Source organism: Nymphalis io, chromosome 15 (genome assembly GCF_905147045.1).
Source record: "Nymphalis io chromosome 15, ilAglIoxx1.1, whole genome shotgun sequence".
Classification (NCBI taxonomy): Eukaryota; Metazoa; Arthropoda; class Insecta; order Lepidoptera; family Nymphalidae; genus Nymphalis; species Nymphalis io.
Genome location: NC_065902.1, coordinates 9,627,763 through 9,655,068, shown reverse-complemented (window position 1 = coordinate 9,655,068; position 27,306 = coordinate 9,627,763). Strand labels below are relative to the sequence as shown.

Below are 27,306 nucleotides of genomic sequence, written 5' to 3'. Positions count from 1 at the left end.
GGTTTTTCTGTCAGAAAATTCTCAGTAGCAGCCCGGAGTCTGGAAATTGGAAGTGTGTTCACTCCCGTGCCTCGGAAAGATGATTTATAATATTGGGCCGGTTGGTGTGGTTGGTAAATACCTCCCTTTCACGCCGAAGGTGGATTCTGTTCCTACCCAGGACAGACATTAGTGAGCATGAACATGTCTGTTTGTCCTGAGACTAGATGTAATTTTCTATGTAAGTATTTATTTACAAAAGAAAAGTAGTATATGTAGTATATTAGTTGTCTGGTTTCCATAGTACGAGCTCTGCTTAGTATCAGGATATTATTACTATTAATGTTGGGTTACATACATTATTTAATAATTTATTTGACTTTGCAATGTGTTGCTTTGTGGTCCAAACTTGCACATATATTGTTCTTATATCGATATCTTATTATATCTTGTGTCTTAGAAGAGAAAATTTGCCTTACAATGTCACGGATAACGCCTTTTTGAAGGTTTTAAGACACGCACCTCAAATACTGGACTGTCACCCAAAACGGGAACCACTTATAATATTGGTTCATTTATTTAATTATATATTTTAAATGTATTTATTTATCAGAATAGTTTAATAATAATTCTTTTATATATTTATGTTATTGCTGAAATTATAAATATAAACAACGCGAATGAAAAAATATTACTTGAAGGTATTGCTCATCACCCTGAAGTTTTATTATTACTTTAATTCTAAAACATAAACCGAGAGAGCGAAATTTATATTATGATGAAATTCCAGATTTGTGAATTGAAAATGTAACGATTGAAATTCCTTATTTATTATAAATATTACTTTTATATAATCGACCATACATACATATGTACATGTAATGAGGGACATGAGCCGTTAGTTTGATCTTTGTTTTCGCCCAGTACGTTGTTATCATTAAAAAATTTTTGCTAAGCTCCGTATACACCAAGATGTATGTATTATTAAGGTAAAGCATCGTTTACATTAAACATACACGAAGCAAAGGCACTAACGAGCAAATCAATTATTGCGCATGCGGCAACAACGAATTATTTCCACGATTGTGTAATCAACGTAGTCGTAGTAATATTGCGTCACACAACATTTATTACACAGACGTATTTAATGATGCAAACGCTCTCTTCATCCTGAATGCCGAGACTTTAAATAACAAGGGATCATAACGTCTAAACAAGTGGTACTTTATGACTTTTTTATGAAATAGGCAAATGGGTCTCCGATGCTAAGTGGTCATTACCACTCACAGACAATGGTGATGTAAGAAATATTAACCGTTTCGTACATCGCCAATGCGCCACAAACCTTGAAAACTAAGATGTTATGTCACTTGTGCCTGTAGTTACTGGCTTAATCACCCTTAAAACCGGAATACAACAATACCAAATATTGCTGTTTAAGGATAGAATACCTGATGAGTGGGTGTTATGGTATGGTACCACCAAGTAAAAATATGTAATGTTCGAATAATTTCAGCTTGATATATATATTTTTCTTATTTTTATATTAATTTTTAAGCAATGAGTTAATTTAAAAAAAAATTATTTTAAATACAAAGTCATCGTTATGTCCAAGTGTCAGTGGAATTATGCGTAACCTTTGCGTAAATTATGCGTAACTTATAACTTAAAAATATACATAATTTTGTTGGTCTATTATAAATAAAAATTCCAAAAAAGCTTTCTTTTTTATGTAAAAATTTAATTAAGTATGTAAATAAGTTAAGATTCTCCGTAAACAAAATCTAAGTAGCTCGGATATTACATAAGGCCATTAGTCCTGGCCTGGTCTGATATTTCTTCGATCGTGTTAAGTTGCTATCCCTACAAATTATGAGAAAAAAATAAAAGAAAGTGCGTCTGTGTTGTCGCACGTAAAATAACTCCTCCGAGTTCAAGAGAACTTTAATACACAAATATTACGAATAAACGACGACCAATATAATTGCAACCAATATACGATGAAGACTAATATAATTTGCAATAAATATCATAATGATAACAGCTTAAATATTTATTTGTTGTTATAACTTTATATAATAATAATAAATAACTTTATTCACCAAAAAGAAAAAAAGACAAAATTAAGGTACAAAACCATAAAAAAGAGTTTACAATATGATTATTGATAATTTGGTGAAAAGGTCGTAGTCTCAGCTAGGCTGCTTTTCAGTCTACGCTTTGTACATATGCTGCCAACACAAACGTTACATTCAGTGCAAGAAAAGATAAAAGAAGATAAAATTATTTAAATAATAAAAATTAATACAATTTTATATAACAGCCAATAGGCTAAAATAAAAAACATGCAAGCATTACAACTGTTAATAAAAAAGAGTCCTTTGGCCGAAGGTGAGATTTTGGATTGGGACATTTTGGATTTTGAATTTTTCAGTTAAACTTGAGAAATGTTCCTTTTTAGATCCAAAGGGTTAGAAATGTTTCGGTGTTGTTTATTATGGCTTTATACCTTAAATTAAAATTTGGCAAGTTTCTTACCTGACAAAATAAAAGCTTTTCTTCAATCTTGGTGGTAGCCGTCGCGATTCCTTCGGTTTTTGTAAAGTCCACGTGACATTTACAAACAGCTCCCCTTGTATCGATAGGATTTTTGCTGATACTTTAGGCGTTGGTAGTCTTGGTGCGTGGGCGCAGGAACAAATTCCAGCTACACATTCTGCAAAGAAACTACAAATTAAATAATGTTGTTTTCAAAAATGTTTTTCTAGAAATTGTAAGTTTATGCTACCCATAGGTATGAAGTTGTTTACGTCCATAAACACGACATATCAAATATGAACACGACATATACGATATGTCAGAAGATTAAAATTAGGATGACAATAAGACGAAAATAGCTATATGATAAAATTATTATACTATAAATTAGAAATCATTGCTAAAAATAGTACGACAAACTTAATCAAACTTTATTCGAGCACTTTAGATAAGAAGCACTTCATCTTAAGGACTCATAGAAAGTTCTTGAGGAATGACAACTAAAATGGTACTTGAGGAATAACTAGTGGGGATCGATGCCATATTATAAAATATGTAATCCGAAAAAAATGGGATACCGTCAAGCAATTTACGATTTCTCGTTTACCAAGTACTTTTTAAACTCAATTTAAACATATATATTAAGAAATAAGGCATATATACTAATATCATACATATATTACTAGCCGCACATTTACATTTTTAACCTGCGTTGAACATTTCTGTTCCGTCCCCGAGGAGCGAGCGTAATAGTAAATAGTAATATAACCATAATCAAATAAATTTACAATGATAAACTAATATGTAATATATACTTTTCATCATCAACAGCCAATCGTTGTCCACTGCTGAACATAGGCCTCTCCCAAGGTGCGCCAAAGCTCCCTGTTCTCCGCCTTCCGCATCCAGTTGGTGCCCGCCACCTTCTTAAGGTCGTCGGTCCACCTGGCTGGAGGGCGCCCTACGCTGCGCTTGCCGATTCGCGGTCTCCACTCTAGGACTCGTCTGCTCCAACGGCCATCGGTCCTACGACATACGTGACCAGCCCACTGCCACTTCAGCCTGCTAATTTTGCAAGCTATGTCGGTGACTCCGGTTCTTTTCCGGATAATCTTATTTCTGATCTTATCCTTCAAAGATACTCCGAGCATAGCTCGCTCCATAGCACGCTGAGCGACTTTGAATTTGTGGACTAGTCTCGCAGTTAGTGTCCACGTTTCGGCACCGTATGTCATGGCAGGTAAGACGCATTGGTTGAAGACTTTCGTCTTCAAACATTGCGGTATAGACGACTTGAGGACTTGACGAAGGTTGCCAAATGCTGCCCATCCTAAGCGAATTCTTCGATCGGCTTCCTTCTCGAAGTTGTTCCTACCGACTTTTATTATCTGTCCTAGGTAGGTATATTCACTAACAACTTCGAGAGGTTTCCCCTCGACGTATATAGGTCCCGGCACGACATGCCTATTGAACATGACCTTGGTCTTGTCCAAGTTCATACCGAGACCGACACACCGGGAAGACTCGCCTAGGCTACGCAGCATTTCGGTGAGTTGTTCCAGCGACTCTGCTATGATGACGATATCGTCGGCAAATCGAAGGTGTGAGATGTACTCGCCGTTTACATTGACTCCATACCTAGTCCAATCCAGCGTTTTGAAAACGTCTTCCAACGCGTTGGTGAACAGTTTCGGGGATATTACATCCCCCTGTCTCACCCCTCTGCGCAGTTGGATCGCCTTCGTCTTACAGTCTGTCTTACAGTACTGGATGTGGACAGTCATTGTAGCGGCGTTTTACAGACATCTCAGTACCTCGATATATCTCCAATCGATATGACATCTCTGCAATGAGTCGAGCACTGCCCAGGTTTCGATGGAGTCGAAGGCTTTCTTGTAGTCCACAAATGCCATACACAGCGGCTGATTGTACTCTTCGGTCTTCTGCACAATCTGCCGAACAGTATGGATGTGGTCCACGGTGCTGTAGCCTGATCGAAAGCCGGCTTGCTCTGGGGGCTGGAACTCGTCAAGTCGCCTGGCGAGACGGTTCGTGACGACTCTTGAGAACAGCTTATACACGTGACTCAGGAGGGAGATTGGTCTATAGTTTTTCAAGAGGGTTTTATCACCTTTCTTGAAAAACAGTACCACCTCACTCCCGCTCCACGTTTCCGGGGTCTTGCCATGTTGGATGACGGAATTAAAGAGGCTTGCTAGCTCTTTCAGGACCGGAGTCCCGCCTGCCTTAGGCAACTCTGTTGTGATTCCGTCATCTCCCGGAGCTTTGTTGTTTTTAAGCTGTTCTAGAGCCGCCCTAATCTCTCCTTGGTCAACGACCGGGAGCTCCTCGGAGTAATGGCGCATAAGAGGGGCGCGCTGGTCATCAATACTGATTCCCACGGGTTTATCCGATCTTGAAGAGAACAACTGCCCATAAAACCTCTCTACTTATATACTTTTATACATTATATTTATACTTACCTCAATTAATGTTTTTTAATAAATAAATAATAATAAATTTTAATTTATTGTATTGGATTTTCATTAAAATAAAACAAACATTTTAATGCGTATTTATTCGAAAACTATAATATAATATGTATAATAAACAAATACATATATAAGCAAGTATTAAAAATGTGAAAGTGAGTTTCTTTGTTACGCTATTACGACTTAAATACTTAACCGAACATCATAAAATTTAGTATACACGTTCTCAGGGGTACAGAGAACTTACCACACCCATACAGGTGAAGTCTCCGGTAAAAACTAGTATAAGATAATGTATATCATGTAAAATGGAAATACACGCGATATATACTCCAGTGTATTAACTCATTAGATAGATTAATGAAAACGTTATAACATTATTCTTATGTACCAAAATATATATAATTAATGTCAAGATTTTTCCTCGTGCACATCGCCAATGCTCCACTTAGGGAACTACGATATTATAGCCCTTGTGCCTGTAGTTAGACTGGCTCACTCATCCTTTCAACCGAAACATAGGTAGTATTTTTGTCTGGCGGTATAGAGCTACGAAAAAATTTTCGTATCTCGAAATTCGTTTCTCGAAAATAACTTTTATTTTTGACTGAAATTTTGTAAACAATTATAATAATATCCTAGGACTTTATTCACACACGGCCATCTGACCCCAAACTAAGCAGAGCTCGTACTATAGAAACTAAAGATTTTTCTGATTTCCTACAAGTGTGTAATAGTTAAATTTTTTAATTTTTACTTTTAGTTATGTATGTAATATATTATGTAATATGTGATTGTAAGAATACCCCGCTAAAACAATCCTTCACATTTACTTTTAACATTTTATTATCGTCAACACGTATCTTGTTATATAGTTTATTACTAATTAATATTTCCAATTCTATTACAACTTTTATTGGAATTCCTCCAATCACCCTGGCATCCATCGACCGAGTCAATCTTTCCGTGTTTTGTTTCTTTTATATGTATCGCGTAGTTTTTTTCGCTCATTAATTTCCAACCAGTGTTAATTTAGTTAAAAATATTACCATTCTCAAAATAATTATGAAAAATCAATAAAACCTTACATGATTGTAAGTAAAATAACCAAGGACATAAAAATATATATCTCATATTTTATTAACTACAATATTACAATTTTCATTCATTCGTTCTTTTTGAATTCAACTTCAAAAACAGTTGATTTTCAAGAGAGAGAGCCGAATTAAATAAACAAGCACTTTACAAGGCCAAACCGTTTCGACCGAATTAGAATTCTTTCACGCATAAATTCTGTACTTGTAGAGTTGTTGGAGTTATTCATTTGGTTTAGAGCTATGATACTCTTCATTTGTTTTTATGCGCTTCAAGAAGGTAGACGCAAATATACCAAACGGTGAGAGGTCATTTTTACTAAATAAATTGTTAACTACTAGCAACGAAGTTTGTTAGTATAGGTTGGTCTTGGTTACTATTTCACGCAAAAAGTAATAAATGGATTTTTTATTATAGAATAGGAAGGCGGACGAGCATATGGGCCACCTGATGGTAGTGGTCACCAACGCCCTTAGAAATTGGCATTGTAAGAAATGTCAACCATTGCTTACATAGCCAATGCGCCACCAACCTTGGGAACTAAGATTTTATGTCCCTTGTGCCTGTAATTACACTGGCTCACTCACCCTTTAAACCGGAACACAACAATATCAAGTACTGCTGTTTTGCGGTAGAATATCTGATGAGTGGGTGGTACCTACCCAGACGAGCTTGCACAAAGCCCCTACCACCAGTAAAATTGGATTTGGATGAAATTCGAAATAGAGATAGCTTATAGCTTGTCTTAATACAGGCATACCTAATAATTGATCCATCATAGGCGAGCGTTAGGAGGGAATTTGATGCGTGAGTGATATCCACCCTGACGAATAAATAGTCCTTACACGTAGTAGCCGGTGGTAAATTCATCAACAATGTCGTATTATTTCGTAATTTATATCATTTACTATACGAATTTTGTCATAGAAAAAAAAATTGTCCTCAAATTTGGCGTATTCATTAATTCGTAAATGTAAAATTTCGGATCGAATCACGGGATGACATATTCATTACTAAATAAATTTCGTAAATATATATAATATAACGTTTATATAATATTCGGGTCGGATTCATCGTGATAAGTAAAAATACACGATTAGATTTATTCTCAAAATTAGGGTAATAAAGTCCTAACGACACAAAAGGTACAAGTAAATATGTCTCATACGCGTAAATGATTAGTGACTACATTAGCTTACACATTCACACTGAGCCGTGTATACTATTCACTTTATTTTTAATAAATATTATATATCTGTCATATCTCTTAGCTTTGCCTATTATGCTTGCTATAAATAAGAAAATGATTACGCAAGCTACCATGTCATTAGGGCAGACGGTGATATTCGTGTGGAATTACAATGACGAACGTTCTCAATTTCGAACTCATATTAGAAATTACGTTTGTCAATCACCGGGCTGAAGCTATAGAGAGTAAACAAATATACTATACTAGCGTAACGCTCGTAAATTATCCATTAAACCACCTCTTCAAATATGATGATGTTTGACTTGACTAGCCAAGTTAACAGTGGATATTATAGTGCATTACTGATAATACGATGATACGAGAAATTTGACACGCACACAAAGAGTTTAGACTCGGGAAACACCGACATGTTCATACACACAAATGTCTGTCCTAGGTGGGAATCGAACGCACAACCTTCGGCGTGAAAGCAAGTATCTACCAACCACGCTAACCGGCTCGTATTGAATTATCAGTTCTAATATTATAACTCTAAGAGTCATAATACGTTAATTTTTATTCCATTTACTTAATGAATAAAATACTTTATAGTGATGAGTTTCCTTCATCTGCGTTTAACTTCAAATTTAATCCATCTTCTAAAATTTCAATTCAGAAATTCTTTAACTTGAATGATATATAAATAATTACCAAAATTGTTTACATAAAGAATTCGTGGCTGCTGTATTAGATTCAATTATGTTTTAACCCAGTACGCTTCAACATTTAAATCAAATGCATGATTACAAATATTTTCGCAGAATAATAAATAACTAATACTTCAAAACATTAGTACACAAACAGACATTCGCACATTAAAATATTGTAATCGATCTGGAATTATGGGTAATAATTGTCATAATATTCGTAAATCAATCTCGTTTATAACGCAATAAACTATTATTGAAATGTATATTATTCTTATTTGAAAGATGCGTGCAACTCTAGTGTTTCGTTTTAAATAATGTACCCTTAAGCACAATTTTTTAACACGTTAATTTCTAAAAAAAATCTTGTCGTTTAATATTATTTATAAAAAATAATATATAAAGATTTAACGTTTTATTTGATGTTAAAATGAATTAATAAATAATAATTTACGTAATATCATCACATTTTTACATAATATAATTGATGATTAAATGAAATATATAATGTTATATACTGGAATCGAAGCTTCAAAAGGTCCTCCATGCAAGTACAAAAATTAGATTCTACGTACGATATAATATGTACAAAAACACATATATATTTATTTATTGTATTCAGTGTTATTAATAGAATAGTAACGGCTTTACTTATAAACGTTGTTTGTCGGGTGGTTAGTTAATGCTGTCTTCTTCTTGCGAATGTCAAATCAATAATGACAGAAAGAGATAAATTAGTGTCATCATCATGATCATCAGCCTTTCGTCGTCCACTGCTGAATATAGGCCTCTCCAATGGCACGCCGCTGAGCTCGATCCTCAGCTCTCAATAAATTAGTGTAAGGCCGTTATTTTATTTTTTTATAGAATAGGAAGGCAGACGAGCATATGCCACGTGATATTAAGTGGTCACCAACGCCCATAGACATTGGCATTGTAAGAAATGTTAACCATCGCTTACATCACCAATGCGCCACCAACCTTGGAAACTAAGATGTTATGCCCCTTGTGCCTGTAATTACACTGGCTCACTCACCCTTCAAACCGGAACACAACAATACCAAGTACTGCTGTTTTGCGGTAGAATATCTGATGAGTGGGTGGTACCTACCCAGACGAGCTTGCAGAAAGCTCTACCACCAGTAACAAATAAATAAAGTAAAATAATGACACTAGTGATCGAAATGAGACGACATAATATTTCCGACTCCCGTAATGTTTATGTTTCGAAATAGAACGGACCAAAAAACCGTTCAAATGAGATTCTTAGGATGCGCGTGCGCGAGCATCGATATAAGAAACGTTTATCGGTTTTTATGATTTAGGAAAATCATCACGTCCAAATTATCTTGTTAATATGATGATGATGTCGTCCTGACCGATTTAGACCACGGCGGCCAATGTTAAGGGAAACTTGCCAACGCTAGTTAGGATATAATAAAGTGTACAAGTGTGTGCGAAAATACAGGTGCACTCTTTATTCACTCAGTCTCGCAATCCGATATAACCCGAATTAGTTCAAGCAGGACCAACGGCTTTACGTGCTTTCCGAGGCACGAATTTTTCCAGACTTCGGGCTGCTATTGAGAATTTTTCGGCATAAATAGTTATAGGTGTAGTGACTATATAAGTATTATTCTACATTTATAGGTTAGCTCCTGAGGCGTTTTACCCGCTCACACGTAAACGTCGTAGCGTGATGTTATATAGCCCAATAAACGCCGTTGTTTCGCCTGCATTTAAGGGGAGGGACGGAGTTAAATATAAAAAGTAGCCTAGGTCCTTCGTTTGGGTTCAAGCTTGCTAAATATATTCATTGATTTAGCTGTGAAAGCGTAACAGGCAAACAGAGTTACAGTTGCATTTATAATATTAGTAAAGAAAACTATTATCAATAAATAGATTATCTAACAAATTAAAGGAGTCGCTGTATGCGTTATTAATTATTTTGTTCCGTAACAGCCTGTGAATGTCCCACTGCTGGGCTAAAGACCTCCTCTCCTTATAAGATAATAAATAAGAGCTTATTTCACCACGCTGCTCCAATGCGGGTTGGTGGAATACACATGTGGTAGAATTTCAGTGAAATTAGACACATGCAGGTTTCCTCACGATGTTTTCCTTCACCGTAAAGCATCAGATGAATAATCACAAATTAGCACATGAAAATTCAATTATGCTTGCCCGGGTTTGAACCCGCGATCATCGGTAAAGATTCACGCGTTCTTACCACTGGGCCATCTCGGCTTTTATTTTGTTATTCATATAATAATAATTGATATTATTAAATTTTCAATTCACTAGTGTCAGTGTATGTGTATTTTCAATTTATAATATAAACGTTGATTAACGGATTTTTAAGTAAATTTAGTTGATATCTCTTTCTCACATCATCGATTTGCCATTTGAAAGAAGGAGACAGCGTCGTTTAACTAATCAGCGCTAAACATTTATAAATAAATCTGTATTTATATAACATAAGTTTTATCCAGAAAATAATTGATTACGAGGGAAATCAAAACAATGTCTTCATTAATTTTGTTGTCATAATCAGAAAAAGATAAACTATAATGGAATGATTGAGGGGTATCAGATTTATGTTTAGGCGTTGTCAATTCGTCTCAAATGAAAATCTAATTATACTTTTTTCAAGGCTTTTACAAGCGCTTTTGATTCGTCATATTAAAAGATCAATTTAGCTTCCCGTCCCGGATTTCGTCATTAAATAAGATTTTTAGTTGTTTTTAATATATTTTTTTTCAAATTTGTGTGGGCTTCGTATGGATAGGTAACAACCACTTATCAGATATTCTACCGCTAAACAGCAATACTTAATATTGTTGTATAATTGAAGGGTGAGAGAGCCACTGCAGACACATAGGTCATAAAATCTTAGTTCGTAAAGTTGGTGATGCATTGGCAATGTGAGGAATGGTAAATGTTTCTTATAGCGTCAATGTTTGTGTGTTGTGTTGACCACTTACCATCGAGTGGCCCATTTGCCAGTCTGCTTACAATAATAAAATAAGATTTTTCAAGAAGAATAATATTACTCGAAATGTGCTTTAACTGTGGGACTATTTTATACATACTTTAATGTTTATGTTATACCGAGAAATGCCGCAAACAGACCCAACCAACTCGCACTCTATGTTATAATTCTTACAACGCTGAAATTATATATAAAAATTAATTGTTTTAATATCGGGTACTTGCAGGTTTTCTCACGATATTTTCCTTTATCAGCGTGTTATATTCACTAGGCTAACTTAGCTGTATTTTAAATAAGACAGCTATTATGATAATATGTCTTTTTGGATATATCTAATAATAACTAAAGAAAAAGTTGAACTCTTAAGCTGAGCTCAAATACTTCGTTATCAAGCAATCTGTTATTATAAGTTGTCGATAAAAATGGATGCCATATTGTGTATTCTTTTGGTGGAAATGTATTGAAAACTATTGCGTAAAAATATTAGAATCATATAAGACAAAAATAATAATAATCGATGCTTTTAAGAATCTACTTGAATAAAGTAAATAATGATTGTGATTTTGCAAACACAGAAGTTACCAACTATATCAGTGAAAGCGTAACGTACGCACAATTCAAAGCTATATCCATCACCGCCACTCGTGTTCCCAGTAAAAATAACACTACGTACTGACTGACGTACATGCGATCTCGTAAACCTTATACGCCTCCATAAATAAATAATCCATTCGATCGATGACCAGCAAATTCGTAAAACAAAGTAGACTTTACAAGTTTAGCAGATTAGACAAAGTTAACTGAATCACGACGTGAAGAGCTCTACGGCAATGTTGGATGTTGGTTTTGGAAGTATTGGACCATTGGCAATAGCCTGAGGCCCAGAGCGCAATGGGCAAGTTCTAATGATGTTTTATGTAGATAAATAAAATAAATACCAGTTAAATTGTACAACTGGAAATACGTCCGATGCTCTGATGGTTCATGTTCTCTGGAAGAACTACTAGCGTCGTAGTATTTTTGTCAATAGCACAAGCTGAAAGCTTTTTATAAACACGATATGTATTGTGAGATATTTATGTCGAGTCTAAAAATAAAATAATATAGTAAACTATCTACGCCATAAAGTCACTGTCTCATTGGTTTAGTGGACAGCTCATAAGAGTTGCAGATCTTGAGGTCCTAGGTTCAAAGGGTCGGTTTTTTTTAATAAACAGTCGGACGAGCAATGGGCTACCTGATGGTAAGTGGTCACCAACAATATTGCACAAAGCCCACCAGTAATTTGGTTGATTGACTTTTTTAATTAAAAAATTATCAGTAGCAAACTGAAATTCGTAAGTTCGTAGTGTTAACACTCCCGAACTTACCTACCTGCCTAACTTTCTAGCGTTGCGTTGGACTGTCATTACACTGGATTTTGAGAGGATGGAACAGAAAGTGCATCTGTGTTTGCACACATACTCCAGCACTATGATATCTTCTTCGTAGTTTCGTAGTTGGTTACTCTCCGTTTAGAATGTCTACAGTCGATAATGTCATTTAGGACTGCAGAGATTTTCCATATTTTATATTTATTTCAATCTTCTATTTACAAATTGAAATGAGTATTATTTCATTTTATTACTCACACCGAGGCAATGTTATACAGACATTTCTTTGAATAATCGTAACAATGACGTGCCGTCATGATGAATGTCTAACGAAAATCACTTATGATTATTTACTTACTAAGTACAACCAAAGTACGACATTTTCAACCGTAGCTTCCGATAAGATAAAGATGACATTGCCAACTAATTGATAAATCGAGTATTAAGCAGAAGTACTATCAAGTGACATGACTTGATAGTACTTCTGCTATTGTGGTAATATCATTATATCAAAAAGTTTTGTTTGATTTCCCAGTAATCACATATGAATTTAAAACGTATATTGCAGGTTCAAACCACCGCGAACACAACAAATTACGTCATGTGCAAGTCATGTGTAAGTCTTGCCTGGATAGAATTCGAGATCATCGGTTAACATTCACGCGTTCTAACCACGGTTTTTAGGCTTCTGCGCAAAAAAACAGCTTTATCGGTGGTGGTAGTGAGTGGAGCTGTATAATTTGAGTTCTGTGACTTGATCTAGACTACAGGTGAAGTTAAAATTAAAGATGTAATACGATGTATTTAGACTTAACGAAGAGGCACAGCATGATACTGATTTCATTTGCACAAATCACCTCTCTATAGTTGATTGAGCCGGTTCGGACTCAATTCAGTTAAGAAAAATATATAAAAATGTTTTTATGATATTAAACTCTTTACCTTTTACCTCTAACTTTCTAACTCATATAATTTAATTTCTCAAGAAATTCACATTAATTTAACTTACACATATTAATTTAATTTATAGGATTGTTAAACATCATTTGCTTCAAATAATTTTGTTAGTCATGAATCATTGTGATATGAAAGAAGTTTTGTTTAGTATTTAATGATATCATTATACACATAATTAATTTATTTATAATAACAAAATATTAATATTTATTTTTATTCTTGCAACCCATAAGTCTTGTCAGCGTGTTTGATTGCTGAATAGGTGGTATTCAATATTCTGTTCTTGTTCTCATAATATAATTTAATGAAGAAGGCTCTTTTAAATTTTTTAAAATATAACTTTAAAAGTTTTTTACAGGTAGTACGGAATATATAAATAGTATATAATTCCCTCTGAACTAATCAGACAAGAATCCACATCAAAGTATTTTTATATAGGTTCTCGAAATACACATTTAATTAATTATACATAATCCTAGCTTTTTGCTAAATATGGTTGAAGTGAGATGAATTATATGATGTATATATATATATATATATATATGTATAATTAATTAAATGTGTATTTCGAGAACCTATATAAAAATACTTTGTATATATATATATGAATATTTCGATGAATAATACGAGGCTTTCGATCAGGCTACAGCACCGTGGACCACATCCATACTGTTCGGCAGATTGTGCAGAAGACCGAAGAGTACAATCAGCCGCTGTGTATGGCATTTGTGGACTACGAGAAAGCCTTCGACTCCATCGAAACCTGGGCAGTGCTCGACTCATTGCAGAGATGTCATATCGATTGGAGATATATCGAGGTACTGAGATGTCTGTACAACGCCGCTACAATGACTGTCCACATCCAGGACTGTAAGACGAAGGCGATCCAACTGCGCAGAGGGGTGAGACAGGGGGATGTAATATCCCCGAAACTGTTCACCAACGCGTTGGAAGACGTTTTCAAAACGCTGGATTGGACTAGGTATGGAGTCAATGTAAACGGCGAGTACATCTCACACCTTCGATTTGCCGACGATATCGTCATCATAGCAGAGTCGCTGGAACAACTCACCGAAATGCTGCGTAGCCTAGGCGAGTCTTCCCGGTGTGTCGGTCTCGGTATGAACTTGGACAAGACCAAGGTCATGTTCAATAGGCATGTCGTGCCGGGACCGATATACGTCGAGGGGAAACCTCTCGAAGTTGTTAGTGAATATACCTACCTAGGACAGATAATACAAGTCGGTAGGAACAACTTCGAGAAGGAAGCCGATCGAAGAATTCGCTTGGGATGGGCAGCATTTGGCAACCTTCGTCAAGTCCTCAAGTCGTCTATACCGCAATGTTTGAAGACGAAAGTCTTCAACCAATGCGTCTTACCTGCCATGACATACGGTGCCGAAACGTGGACACTAACTGCGGGACTAGTCCACAAATTCAAAGTCGCTCAGCGTGCTATGGAGCGAGCTTTGCTCGGAGTATCTTTGAAGGATAAGATCAGAAATGAGATTATCCGGAAAAGAACCGGAGTCACCGACATAGCTTGCAAAATTAGCAGGCTGAAGTGGCAGTGGGCTGGTCACGTATGTCGTAGGACCGATGGCCGTTGGAGCAGACGAGTCCTAGAGTGGAGACCGCGAATAGGCAAGCGCAGCGTAGGGCGCCCTCCAGCCAGGTGGACCGACGACCTTAAGAAGGTGGCGGGCACCAACTGGATGCGGAAGGCGGAGGACAGGGAGCTTTGGCGCACCTTGGGAGAGGCCTATGTTCAGCAGTGGACAACGATTGGCTGTTGATTGATTGATTGATATATATATATATATATTATCAATCAAAAATCTAATTTTGAAACTTGGGAGGGCGACCAAATCGTATTGCCGACATATATAACCAACCTTTATGTTTATATAATATATTTCTATGTTTTTGTTTAATTTACTGTATTGACGAGCCGGTTGGCGTGGTTGGTTGATACTTGGCTTTCACGCCAAAGGTTGTGGGTTCGATTCCCACCCAGGACAGACATTTGTGTGCATGAACATGTCTGTTTGTCTTGAGTCTGGGTATAATCTATATAAGTATGTATTTACAAAAGAAAAGTAGTATATGTAGTTTATCAGTTGTCTGGTTTCCATAGTACAAGCTTTGTACAAGCTTAATTTGGGATCAGATGGCCGTGTGTGAAAAATGTCCTCATATTATTATTATTTGTTTATTGGTTAATCATAAATTCTCAATAACCATCAATGTTTACATATCACATGCTGTTCTGTGACGGCAATTTTTTTTTATCAGTATTTCTAATTCCAAAAATATTATTTATTTAATTAACTTTAGTCAAAGCGCTCGTCAACATGTCGCACCGAATATTAGCTCAACAAAATAATTATCGATTGTTTCGTCATTATTTATTTATATAGATTACAATTCTCTATTATATTAATTATTGACAAAATATTTTCTGAAAAACCAAATGGTCATTAGGTCGATCAAAAGAAATAATTTCCTACCGTACCGTAACCGTAACAGCCTGTGAATGTCCCACTGCTGGGCTAAAGGCCTCCTCGCCTCTTTTTGAGGAGAAGGTTTGGAGCTTATTCCACCACGCTGCTCCAATGCGGGTTGGTAGAATTCACATGTGGCACAATTTCAGTGAAATTAGACACATGCAGGTTTCCTCACGATGTTTTCCTTCACCGTAAAGCACGAGATGAATTATAATCACAAATTAAGCACATGAAAATTCAGTGGTGCTTGCCCGGGTTTGAACCCACGATCATCGGTTAAGATTCACGCGTTCTTACCACAGGGCCATCTCGGCTTTTTATAATAATAATTTCCTAATGCGTCCTAAATATACCATTAAAATTTTTTTAATAATAATTTCCTAATGCGTCCTAAATATACCATTGACCCTCGAGCGATGTATACGAAGTAACACGATACCGTGTAAACACGTCTACCTACTTTCAAATTTCTCATTTGACTAGCAAATAAGTAATTAATGTGAAATCTTCTAAGTGTTTAATATCATAGTAAGATAAACCTAATGATGATTTTATATTTAGTTACAAAACGTTTATTTTTTAAAAATCGAACGTCCCGTACGTCTTTTTATTATTAGTATCTTTTAATTTATTATTCCACAGATGTATATGACATTTGCATACCATCTTATGGTTGTTGTGGCGGGATTTTAACCATTGTAACATCAAAAATGAACCGACAACTTTGCAAATAAATAATTTGAATTTGAAGAATTGAGTAAAATATAAACATTAAAACAAGTGACGCGTGAAATTTTACCGAAGATCGCAGGTTCAAATCCAGACAAGTTCCTTTGAATTTGTGTTTATAAACGTGGTTGGTCAAAGGAAAACATCGTTAGGTAATATGTATATTGTGCATTGGAGCAGTGTGGTGAACTAAGCTCCATATCTTCTCCTCAAAAAGGAGGATAGAAGAACTTGGCCCAGCAATGAGACATTAAGCACTGTTACTTTTAAAGCGTGACGGTATTTTATTTATTTCCTTATGGCAGCAGGACTCCTGTCTATATCCGTAATACTTTTAAAATGTAAATACTTTTTTAAATACTATTTCTAATAACAAATTTGTTTCAAAACATCGGGTTCGTTTTAAGGCATTTAATTCATAGAGTAATGTCTAATTCCGATAGAACAATGCATGTCAATTAAGATAGAACGCTGTTAACGGTATTCTTAAAATTATTTATGTAATCAAATATTTCGTTATATTTGTAAATTGTAATATTTAACTTCAATCTTTGTTCGTAATAAAATTAATAATATGCTTAAGTAACATTCCTAAAGATCTCTTGTTCCAATATAAGTACAAATTCTAAAATTAAAAAGTAATGGGTTCTTATTGCATATTAAGATAATACAATACAAAAATTATTGAAGTATAAACATCGTAGCGTTTCGTACACGGCACGAGTAAGCTTGAAATTTCGAGCGTCAGATGACGTCAGAGTAAGATTTCGAGTGTCAGATGACGTCAGCGGTCAGCGTATGATTTGTTAATGTGTGCGTGAGATCGGTACACGGTAGGGACTAACTGACACTGAGCGCTCACATGTTTACACATCATTTCTCGTGAGTAACGTGGTACTAACACCATTTTTTTTTATATCATACATCACTTAAAATATGAATAGGTACCATTTTTTATATCTTATATTTTACAATAATTTTACAATAAAGCGTCCTTGTGTCGTCTGAGTGACTGAATACATTTTTTAAATTTGTTAAATTGTAAATAAATTTAATTATATTTAAATATATCTGTTCCAGTAAGTGCAATAGACCCCAAATTTACTCATAAGTGATAAAAATATTTTCACCGACAACAACATTGTCTTGGCATAATCATACTACCTAGACACTACAAACTTGAAATTTATATATTCAATGCGGTTTCCTAATAGCTTTGCTATATTGTGGTAATGGTTTTTAATAAATACTGCTTAGTTTATAACACATATTCAACTTAACTACTTATCCAATTTAACGTTATTTCCAAAGTTCCGATAATAACTTCGCCGACATTCGAAACGCAAATATTCAAGAATGAGTAATGAATACCACAGATGCCACAGATTATTTTGATCTCGACCAATGTCATTTCAATTCAAGGTCATATTTGTTTATTTATCTTTACTCCTCTTGCCATTGGAGCGTTTAACGTTAAATCGACTTGAATGAGATTTTTTTATAGAGTGGGTAGGCGGGCGAGCATATGAGCCACCTGATAGTAAGTGGTTAACAACGCCCATAGGCATTGACATTGTAAGAAATGTTAACCATTGCTTACATCGTCAATGCGCCACCAACCTTGGGAACTAAGATGTTATGTCCCTTATGCCTGTAATTACACTGGTTTACTCACCCTTCAAACCGGAACACAACAATACCAAGGACTGCTGTTTTGCGGTAGAATATCTGATGAGTGGGTGGTACCTACCCAGACGAACTTGCGAAAAGCTCAACCAGTAGTATATTGTATCTGTTATATATCGTTATTTATTTATATTTCACAAATTCGATCACAAGCATGAGTTAAGCATCGTGCTTGATTCCGAACTCCGCACTTACATATAACTATATATATATATATATATATATATATATATTATATATTATATATTATATTGAGACCAACTCGAACTACATATGTTTTTTAAGAAACTTCGACAGAATAATGTTGATGAAGTTTAAACAAGACCAATACGAATGCATGCAAAGCATTCAAAATTTTTTATCACACCTTAATTTTATTATTTATAAAACAGTGAATTATTGTGATTTTTTAAAATTATTTAATCAAATAGTAAAATATGTTAGTACTTATTATAGGAACGTGAATCCTGACGCTGTTTCGCTAATACATTCTGGCACTGAAAAAAACAGAAACTCAAAGGAATTCTTGTCTTGAAAAGTATTGTATCGATATATCGTATCGTAATCGTATCGAATGCGTTTGTATCGAGCCGCGATAGTACCGTAACTAATGTTTTCTAATCGATATGTTATATAAAGATTATATAATTCAATATTATTTGATGTTTTTACGATGTTTTATAGCTTTTAAGTAGTTTTATTTAGCAAAACCTTTTTCACAGTTGCTCAGACTAAATATAAAACCAGCAGCTCTTGTTGTTCAATTTACCTTTTTGACGTAATTATAAATTTAAAAAAAACATTGCGATATTTTTGTAGGAATACGATATAAAGAAGCGTATCGTGTAGCCAAAATAACTTAATATATACCGTGTCGTTCTATATCGATATATCCTTTTTTTTTTTTTTTTATAGAATAGGAAGGCGGACGAGCATATGGGCCACCTGATGGTAAGTGGTCACCAACGCTCTTAGACATTGGCATTGTAAGAAATGTCAACCATCGCTTACATATCCAATGCGCCACCAACCTTGGGAACTAAGATTTTATGTCCCTTGTGCCTGTAATTACACTGGCTCACTCACCCTTCAAACCGGAACACAACAATATCAAGTATTGCTGTTTTGCGGTAGAATATCTGATGAGTGGGTGGTACCTACCCAGACGAGCTTGCACAAAGCCCTACCACCAGTTATTACTACCTACCACAACTAATTAAAGTTACAGAGGAAGTCACGTTAACATAATCGCTTATTCGCATTACTGTTAAATATCTAGAAGATGGGTCATTAGGGTGACCAGATCTGAGAACAAACTCGTCCAGAAATATCTTCATTCTATAAAATTATTATACACTACTCAAAAAAACTACGTGATCGTTCAGATATTGTACAATTTCTATTGACATAAACTATATGAACTCGATCATGAATATCTGATTTAGTTTTTACGATGATGACTTGTTTTCTTTGGCAAATTTACAAACGCGTTTGTATAACAAAATATATTTGTTTTCGTCTACAATGTTTTGATAGAATTAAACTAACTGAAATATGTTACAAGTATAATATATATTGTTAATAATATTACTTTGTTTCAACCTTGGATATTGTTTGTTATTATTATTACGCATTAATGCCTTATAGCCCAGCGGTTAGAACACCTGAATCTTAACAAAAGATTGCCGTTTGGTTTTTTATAGTAAAGTTTCACTGGTGGTAAGGCTTTGTGCAAGCTCGTCTGGGTAGGTACCACCCACTCATCAGATATTCTACCGCAAAACAGCACTACTTGTATTATTGTGTTACTGATTCACTAACCTTTTTTTTACACTGTTGTACCTGTAATTACACAGGCTCACTCACCCCTCAAACTGGAGTTTGAAGGGTAAGTGAGCCAGTGTAATTACAGGTACAAGGGACATAACATATTAGTTCCCAAGGTTGGTGGCGAATTGGCGATATAATGTGTGGTTAATATTTCTTATACCGCCAATGGCTATGGGCGGAGGTGACTGCTTAACATCAGGTGCCCATTCACAAAAAGTTGTCAACATTTTACTATGTGTATGCGAATCTGTAAGAAATCACTTCATTATCACCCGGAGTAATGAAGTGATTTCATACAGATTCGCATGACAAGTTCGTACCAAAGCTTTACGAGTTATTCGATACACGGTAATATCCTCATCATGCGTAGTAATACAAAATATTTCTGTCTAGCGCTAATAATTAAGTTTTTCTTTTTTTTAATGTAAACTGTAAAACAAAGTGTTGATCGAATAAAAAACAGACGAATAGTACACTCGGCATTGAAATACAATTGAACGTGAAACAAAAGTACAGGAATAACTATGATGCATTTCTTTATACCGACATTTATATAAAGTAATTAATTTCGGCCAAAATTTACGACCACTTTTATTGTTTAATGTTTTTTTATTATTCCTCTGTACGCGGTCAGCGTAAATATTTATAAACGGATTTAGATTTTTTTAAATAATATTTTATAACGTGTTTTCTATTTTATAAATGTAATGAAACGTACTAATATAAATCTTACGTCGCAATCGCACATCTGATAGAATTCGACCGGTACGGTCGGCAGGCCCGTTTGAATGGGCAAAATACATATTTAAATTATTTTACTACTAAGCATCCTTAATCAGTATGTAAATCTTTGCATGGTAGTTTGAAATGTCAGTACGCCAGTGTAATTACAGGCACAAGAGACAATATCTTAAGTCCTATGGTTAGTGGCATTTTAACGATGTAACGAGTGGTTTATCTAGTGTGAATGGGTAAAACGATCGTGTGGCCCTAAAAAAGATAGCTCAGTGGATAGAACGCGTGAATCCTAAACGACGATCGAACGAATTTTCATGTTCTTCATTTGCGTTTATAATTATCTCGTACTTGAAGGTTAAGGAAAACATCGTGAGGAAACCTGCAAGTGTCTAATTTTATTGAAATTCTGTCAAATGTGTATTCCACCAACCTCGCATTGGAGCAGCGTGATGGAATAAGCTCGTAACCTTCTCCTCAAAAAAGGAGAGGAGGCCTTAGCCTAGCAGTGGGATATTCACAGGCTATTACTGTACTGTATGATTGTTATTCGATCCATAGTGGAGTTGCGTCGTAGAAGTGAATATAGGGAACTTATTATTATTGTTAAAGAGTTGTTAGAGAGTTAATATATTGTACACTTCAGACTTAAAACGTTTTAAGGTCTAAAGAAAGAGAAAGGTATATAAGGCTGTGTTATCTAAATAGCGATTTCTTCAGACAAACCCGTAAGATGAAAACAGTCAATATAAAATCTAGCTAATCGACCCGGCTTTGCACGTGGTAGATAAAAAGAAAAATGTATTTTGGAAAGGATTTGTATAAAATTCTTAGGGACTACGTCGGGGAAGGAGTAACTGTGTAAAATTTCAAGTCAATTGGGCTGATAGTTTAGAAGATCTCGTGATGAGTGGTATTTCGCAAAGCGGTGCGTTAGAGTAATATACTATTCATAACACTTTGTAATGACACGTTTAGCACTAAAATGTATATACAAACATGCACATGTGAACTATTTTAGCTCTATAATTAAAAGTATCCTACTACACCTACTAAACAGAACAGGGAGCCATTTCTACTAACAAATTGTCACTTTATCGCAATCGAATCGTTATATACGTTTAAGCGTTTATATAATCTACTAACACAAACAGCGGTTCCATCTAAGTTGGATCGGGACTGTATCGTAACCGTTATAAATTGTCCGAATCATTTACTTTGACAAAGCAAATAATTCATTTTAGTTGTATTATGAAATGAAACAAAAAAATCGATAGTTTCATAAAAATTTGGAGTGCACTGTACAAATTGATACATAACGCATTCGAAGCATTATATTATAAAGTTTATTCAGACTTCCAAACATTTACAAATTGCTTCACTGCAGCTATTGAAGACAGGTTTAAGTAAATTCGACATTGATCTAACACACGCTTTAAGAACTATGAATTTTATGAAATAAACAATATCTATGCATACGTAATGGAAAAGTCTTAGAGAAATTACTGGATAAACAAATTTCAATGTAATGGTTACATATACCAGTCATGCTATTTCTGTTGCAGGTTTTATAAGAAATTTTGAAATAAAAAATTCAGTTGGTTTTATGTTATTTTAAACAACACGGACTATGCTCGCGTTCATGAAGACTTTTGACAAGTATATAGATTTCTTTATAACAATATATGAAGTATATTTGTATTATTTGATTGGTACTTGGTGATAGGGCTTTATGCAAGCTCGTCTGCAATGCTCAGTACTGTTGTTTCAGTTTAAGGGGTGAGTGAGCCATCTTAATTCCCAAGATTGTTAGCGCATTGACGCATTGCTTTTCGGCGGTGTGGATTACTTAATATCGGATGACCCGTTCGCCTACCAATTTTATATACAAAAACAATCTTTGAACTGTAGATACTGTAGTACAAAAGAAGTTTTCCAAAATCACAGTGCAACAAAAATTGAAGTATTACGAACATAAAATAAACTTAATTTAATTGTGATTTCAATATATTTTTTCTTCGCGTCAAGCTTACAAAACAGCTTTGTTGAGTAAAAGTATATATATATATATCTATATTTAAAGTTTCCGTTTTCATTGTTAGTAGAGAAATCTTTCTAAACTATGAACATATATTGCTACGTCGTTAAGCAAATACATGATATGTAGTAATGTTCCCCACATGCAAGTGGACAATCAATCATGTGAGAATGGGTGGAACCCATCCAGACGGACCAGCAGACACATTTTTTAAACAATAAATTTGTACTTACCAGCAAGTTCAACCAACAGATTAGCAACTGTGTGACCATCCCATGGATGTGCAATTAACTTCACTAGATATGCACAACCTGGTCTCACTGCACAACCTTCGGGTACTGGACTGGCATATGCTGGGATCACACTCCAGAGCGATTCCTAATAGAATAAATATCACAGATAATTTTTTAAATTCAAATTTTTCTATTATTATTTTGGGTGCAAATAATTAAGTCGATCAAATAAACAATGGTGATTTCTAGTCAGCTTTAATGATGAGTATTACAAGCATTTATAGATGGCAGTTTATATATATTTAGCGACTGTAATTATTCAGGTCTCATTTAATATTGATTAACTACTCATTCAAATGGGCATAATAAGGGTTTTCAACGTTTATCTCGTAATAAATATAACTGTAATAGTTCACGTGGCATATGCCAGTAAAGCTCCTTGAGTTCTTTCTGGTATCGTTAACAATCATCGTCATATTTCAGCCAATTTATATAAAACCTTAATGAATTATACACCTAAATCTGACAGCCAAACAGACGCGGTAAAAGGACAATATTTTATAAAATTGATTTTTCATCAAAAGGTATATAATAATAATTGAATATGAGTAAATACAATACTATGAACGTATTTCGAACGATTGATTCTGGTGACATAGAAAACAATAAACGATATATATATCATTAATTTTTTTCGTAGATTAAAATAAATGTGTGTTTAAAAATTATTTTAAAATAAAATTTAATAAAATTGAGTATAATTTAGCTTGTTTTAGGAATATCATAAAGCAGTCCAACTATCTAGTGCAGTAGACGAATCTGCTATTATAATGATGATGATAGATATGATGATGTGTTTTAACACATATAAAAATAGGAATAACTTACAAGTGCGTTAAACCGTCGGTTTTCATTATTATCAAAAATATCAGATCCTGAAAATCAAATGCTAATGATTCTGTCAAAACTGGTTTAAATGAATACCAACCACAATATTAATATTTATAAATTTATTATAAACATTTTTCGTGTGATGGAAATATTATAAGGATTTTTTCGTCATTCGTAATTGGCTTGGCTTTTAACCTTATCATAATACTTGTCAACTAAAATTTCATTCAATACTGACATTTCAGCTTACAAAAAATATATATAATGCTGTCAGAAATAGTAATATGTACTTCCGCATAGATAGACGTAACATTGAATTTAATTTTGCACAGTTAAATTGGTTGTTCTATTTTTTATTCACGATCAAAATGAATGATTCGATGAAAAACACCGACATGAGTTATTGAGTTACTATTCTTAAAATTTTAGTACACATTCATGTCTGGTATAAACATTTTTAGTATTACCGATTATGTGAAGGTCTTTCTAGGGCGGTATTACTTATTTACTAGTTATTTCGCTTTCAGAAGCGATTCTTAGCTCTTATATACATCGATGACAGTGTCACGTGACTGCCTAATTGGTCTAGTCTAGTCAGGCCGCAGATTAAATAAAAAGTTTTTCTGCAGCAGCAGCAGCCGGGCACATGGGTATATTCCATCGCCTTGGAAAACACATTAACGTCGGATAAGTCGGTTAAAAGCGTCGTGTCGGATTGTCGTCCCGTCGGATTATGAGAGTGAGGGATTAGATAATGAATCTGTGTTTGTGCACAAACTTTTGCACAATAATTAGTCTAATCTCTCTTGAGATTGGCAGCCGTGGCAGAAATCGGTCAGGAGAACATCATCATACATCGATGTACAGTCAGTGTAATTGCAATTGTTATGTAATTTACTATAGTCGTAATATTTACTATAGAAGTGACCTTGGTCATATAGTAAAAAGCGTCACGTGACCTTTATGATTATCACGTAAAATAGCTTGGAAGGAATGCAGATCCTTTTTACTTATTTCTTCAATTTGGTCACATTTCCTGTTGGATCCAATAAAAATAAGGCTATTATTCTCTATGGACTTTTACATTCGTATGGTACAATCAGGCTTAACTTCTAAAGACTATTTCTATCAACAAATCATTTTGACAAAGGTATAGTTGAGTTCGTTTTTTCGTAACTTTGCCTAACGGCTATAATATATTGTAGAATCTAATAAAACATATAAGTTTAAGGGACGTCTGACATAATTTTATTTAGTTCGTCTATAGTGATCATGAAAATGGCGTTTTTTATGTCGGCTAAGTTGTTTATAAATGCACTTTACTTTAAAAAAAAATTGATATATACAGTTAAGTGAAACAGTGTTGTATTAATAATACATATATGATAGCATGGAATACGAAAATCTAAAGATTGTTTTATCTTTGTACCGATTCTTATATTGTAAGGTCATTTACAGTTTAGATGAAGTCCTTACCCCTGGAATGTTGTATTCGTAGCACAAGTTTGATCTGCAGTCCACTGTGTCAGTCAAACTGTGGACCTCTAGAGAATATTCACGAACTTGCGGACCTAAGGAGAAAAGGAACAGTCAATTATTTGAAAAAAGAATAACGATAATGTGATAAACTTATAATGTTTACCAAACATGTTGGTGCAGCGTGATGGAATACCAAGAATTGATCAAACTCATATCAATGGGAGGTCTTTGAGCGGCAGTAAAATGTACTTAATGTTAATGTTACTTTAGTTTGAGTCTTGTAAAACTCGTAGTTATTTCTCGAGATGGATTATTGTCCCTTCGGAATATCAGATTTATGAAATAGAAAACAATTTGTAAATGTGGTTTATTACGCACAAACTCACCAGCTTTATAAATGCACACTCGCGTAATGTATATATTTAGCATAGTTGATTAATTATTCGACGACATTGCCAACATTTATTCAAATTATAACAGTAGAATTAAATATTTTACTAAATGTTAATTTAAATACAATAATATTAGAAATTGTTGCGTTCTACATAAACGATATTATTTAACTTTGAAATTCGTCCAACTTTATGACAATGATTCCATTTTAACAGTTCTGAAATATGATTTTTTATGATTTAAATCAGAATAGTATTTTATTTATAATGTAATCAATAAAAAAGAAACAAAAACCACATTTTTCCATTATTCTTTTAATTCAATAGGCAGACTGCCAAATGGTTCACTTGATGGTAAGTAATTATCATTGTATGAAATACTATATAATACTTTACATCATCAACGCACCAACAACCTCAGGAACAAAAATTACGTCCTTTTGTGCCTGTAGTTACAGTAGCAGCCTGTTAATGTTCCACTGCTGGGCTAAGGCCTCCTCTCCCTTTTTGAGGAGAAGTTTTTAAGCTTATTTCACCACGCTGCTCCAATGCGGGTTGGCAGAATACACATGTGACGTAATTTCAATGAAATTACGTCACATGTGTAGACACATGCAGATTTCCTCATGATGTGTTCCTTCACCATCGAGCACGAGATGAATTATAATCACAAATTAAGCACATGAAAATTCAGTGGTGCTTGCCCGGGTTTGAACCCACGATCATCGGTTAAGATTCACGCGTTCTAAGCACTAGGCCATCTCGGCCCGTAGTTACTGTCACACAAACCCTTCAAACCGGAACACAAAAATACTTAATATTATCAAGACGAGCTTGCACAAAGCTATCAAATCCACATATGACTATAACAATATTAATCTTCAATATTAATATTAGTGGTGGTAGGGCTATTCGCAAGCTCATCTGGGTAAGTACCACCCACTCATCAGATATTCTACCGCAAAATAGCAGTGCTTAGTATTGTTGTGTTCTGGTTTGAATGGTGAGTAAGCCAGTGTAATTACAGGCACAAGGGATATAACATCTTAGCTCCCAAGGTTAGTGACGCTTTGGCGATGTAAGCGATGGTTAACATTTTTTACAATGCCAATGTTTATGGGCGTTGATGACCACTTACCATCAGGTGGCGCATATGTTCGTCCATCTAGCTATTCTATAAAAGAAAATGATAATAATCTATTTCGAAATTCTACCGAACACGTGTTATTTTTAGATATTTAACAACCTTCAATGGAACGCGCTCCAGACACACATAATACTCATTAATCAGAGCTAAGTATACGAAGTCAATGAGTAATAATACTGATGTTTGAACTAGTGAATATTTTTACCGGGTTAGCTGTAAATTATTAATTTTCTAAAGCTGGCGACTGACCTATAATATTAACGTTTTGTAACATCCGCAACGGATGATAAGTTACGGCGTCTGCTTAAAATGTGCGT

At 34.6% G+C, this 27,306-nt stretch overlaps 1 protein-coding gene across 3 annotated transcripts in view; it reads right to left on the bottom strand.

Annotated features, from left to right (window-relative positions):
• Positions 1-27,306, bottom strand: part of LOC126773779 (uncharacterized) — a 142,009-nt gene that overhangs the window by 97,714 nt on the left and 16,989 nt on the right. For all 3 annotated transcript variants that reach the window (XM_050494930.1, XM_050494929.1, XM_050494931.1), the window contains 3 exons: positions 25,448-25,542; positions 23,081-23,225; positions 2,518-2,695 (listed from right to left, as the gene is read on the bottom strand). In XM_050494930.1, coding sequence (XP_050350887.1) covers positions 2,518-2,695; positions 23,081-23,225; positions 25,448-25,542 — 418 coding nt within the window. The remainder of the gene's footprint in view (positions 1-2,517; positions 2,696-23,080; positions 23,226-25,447; positions 25,543-27,306) is intronic.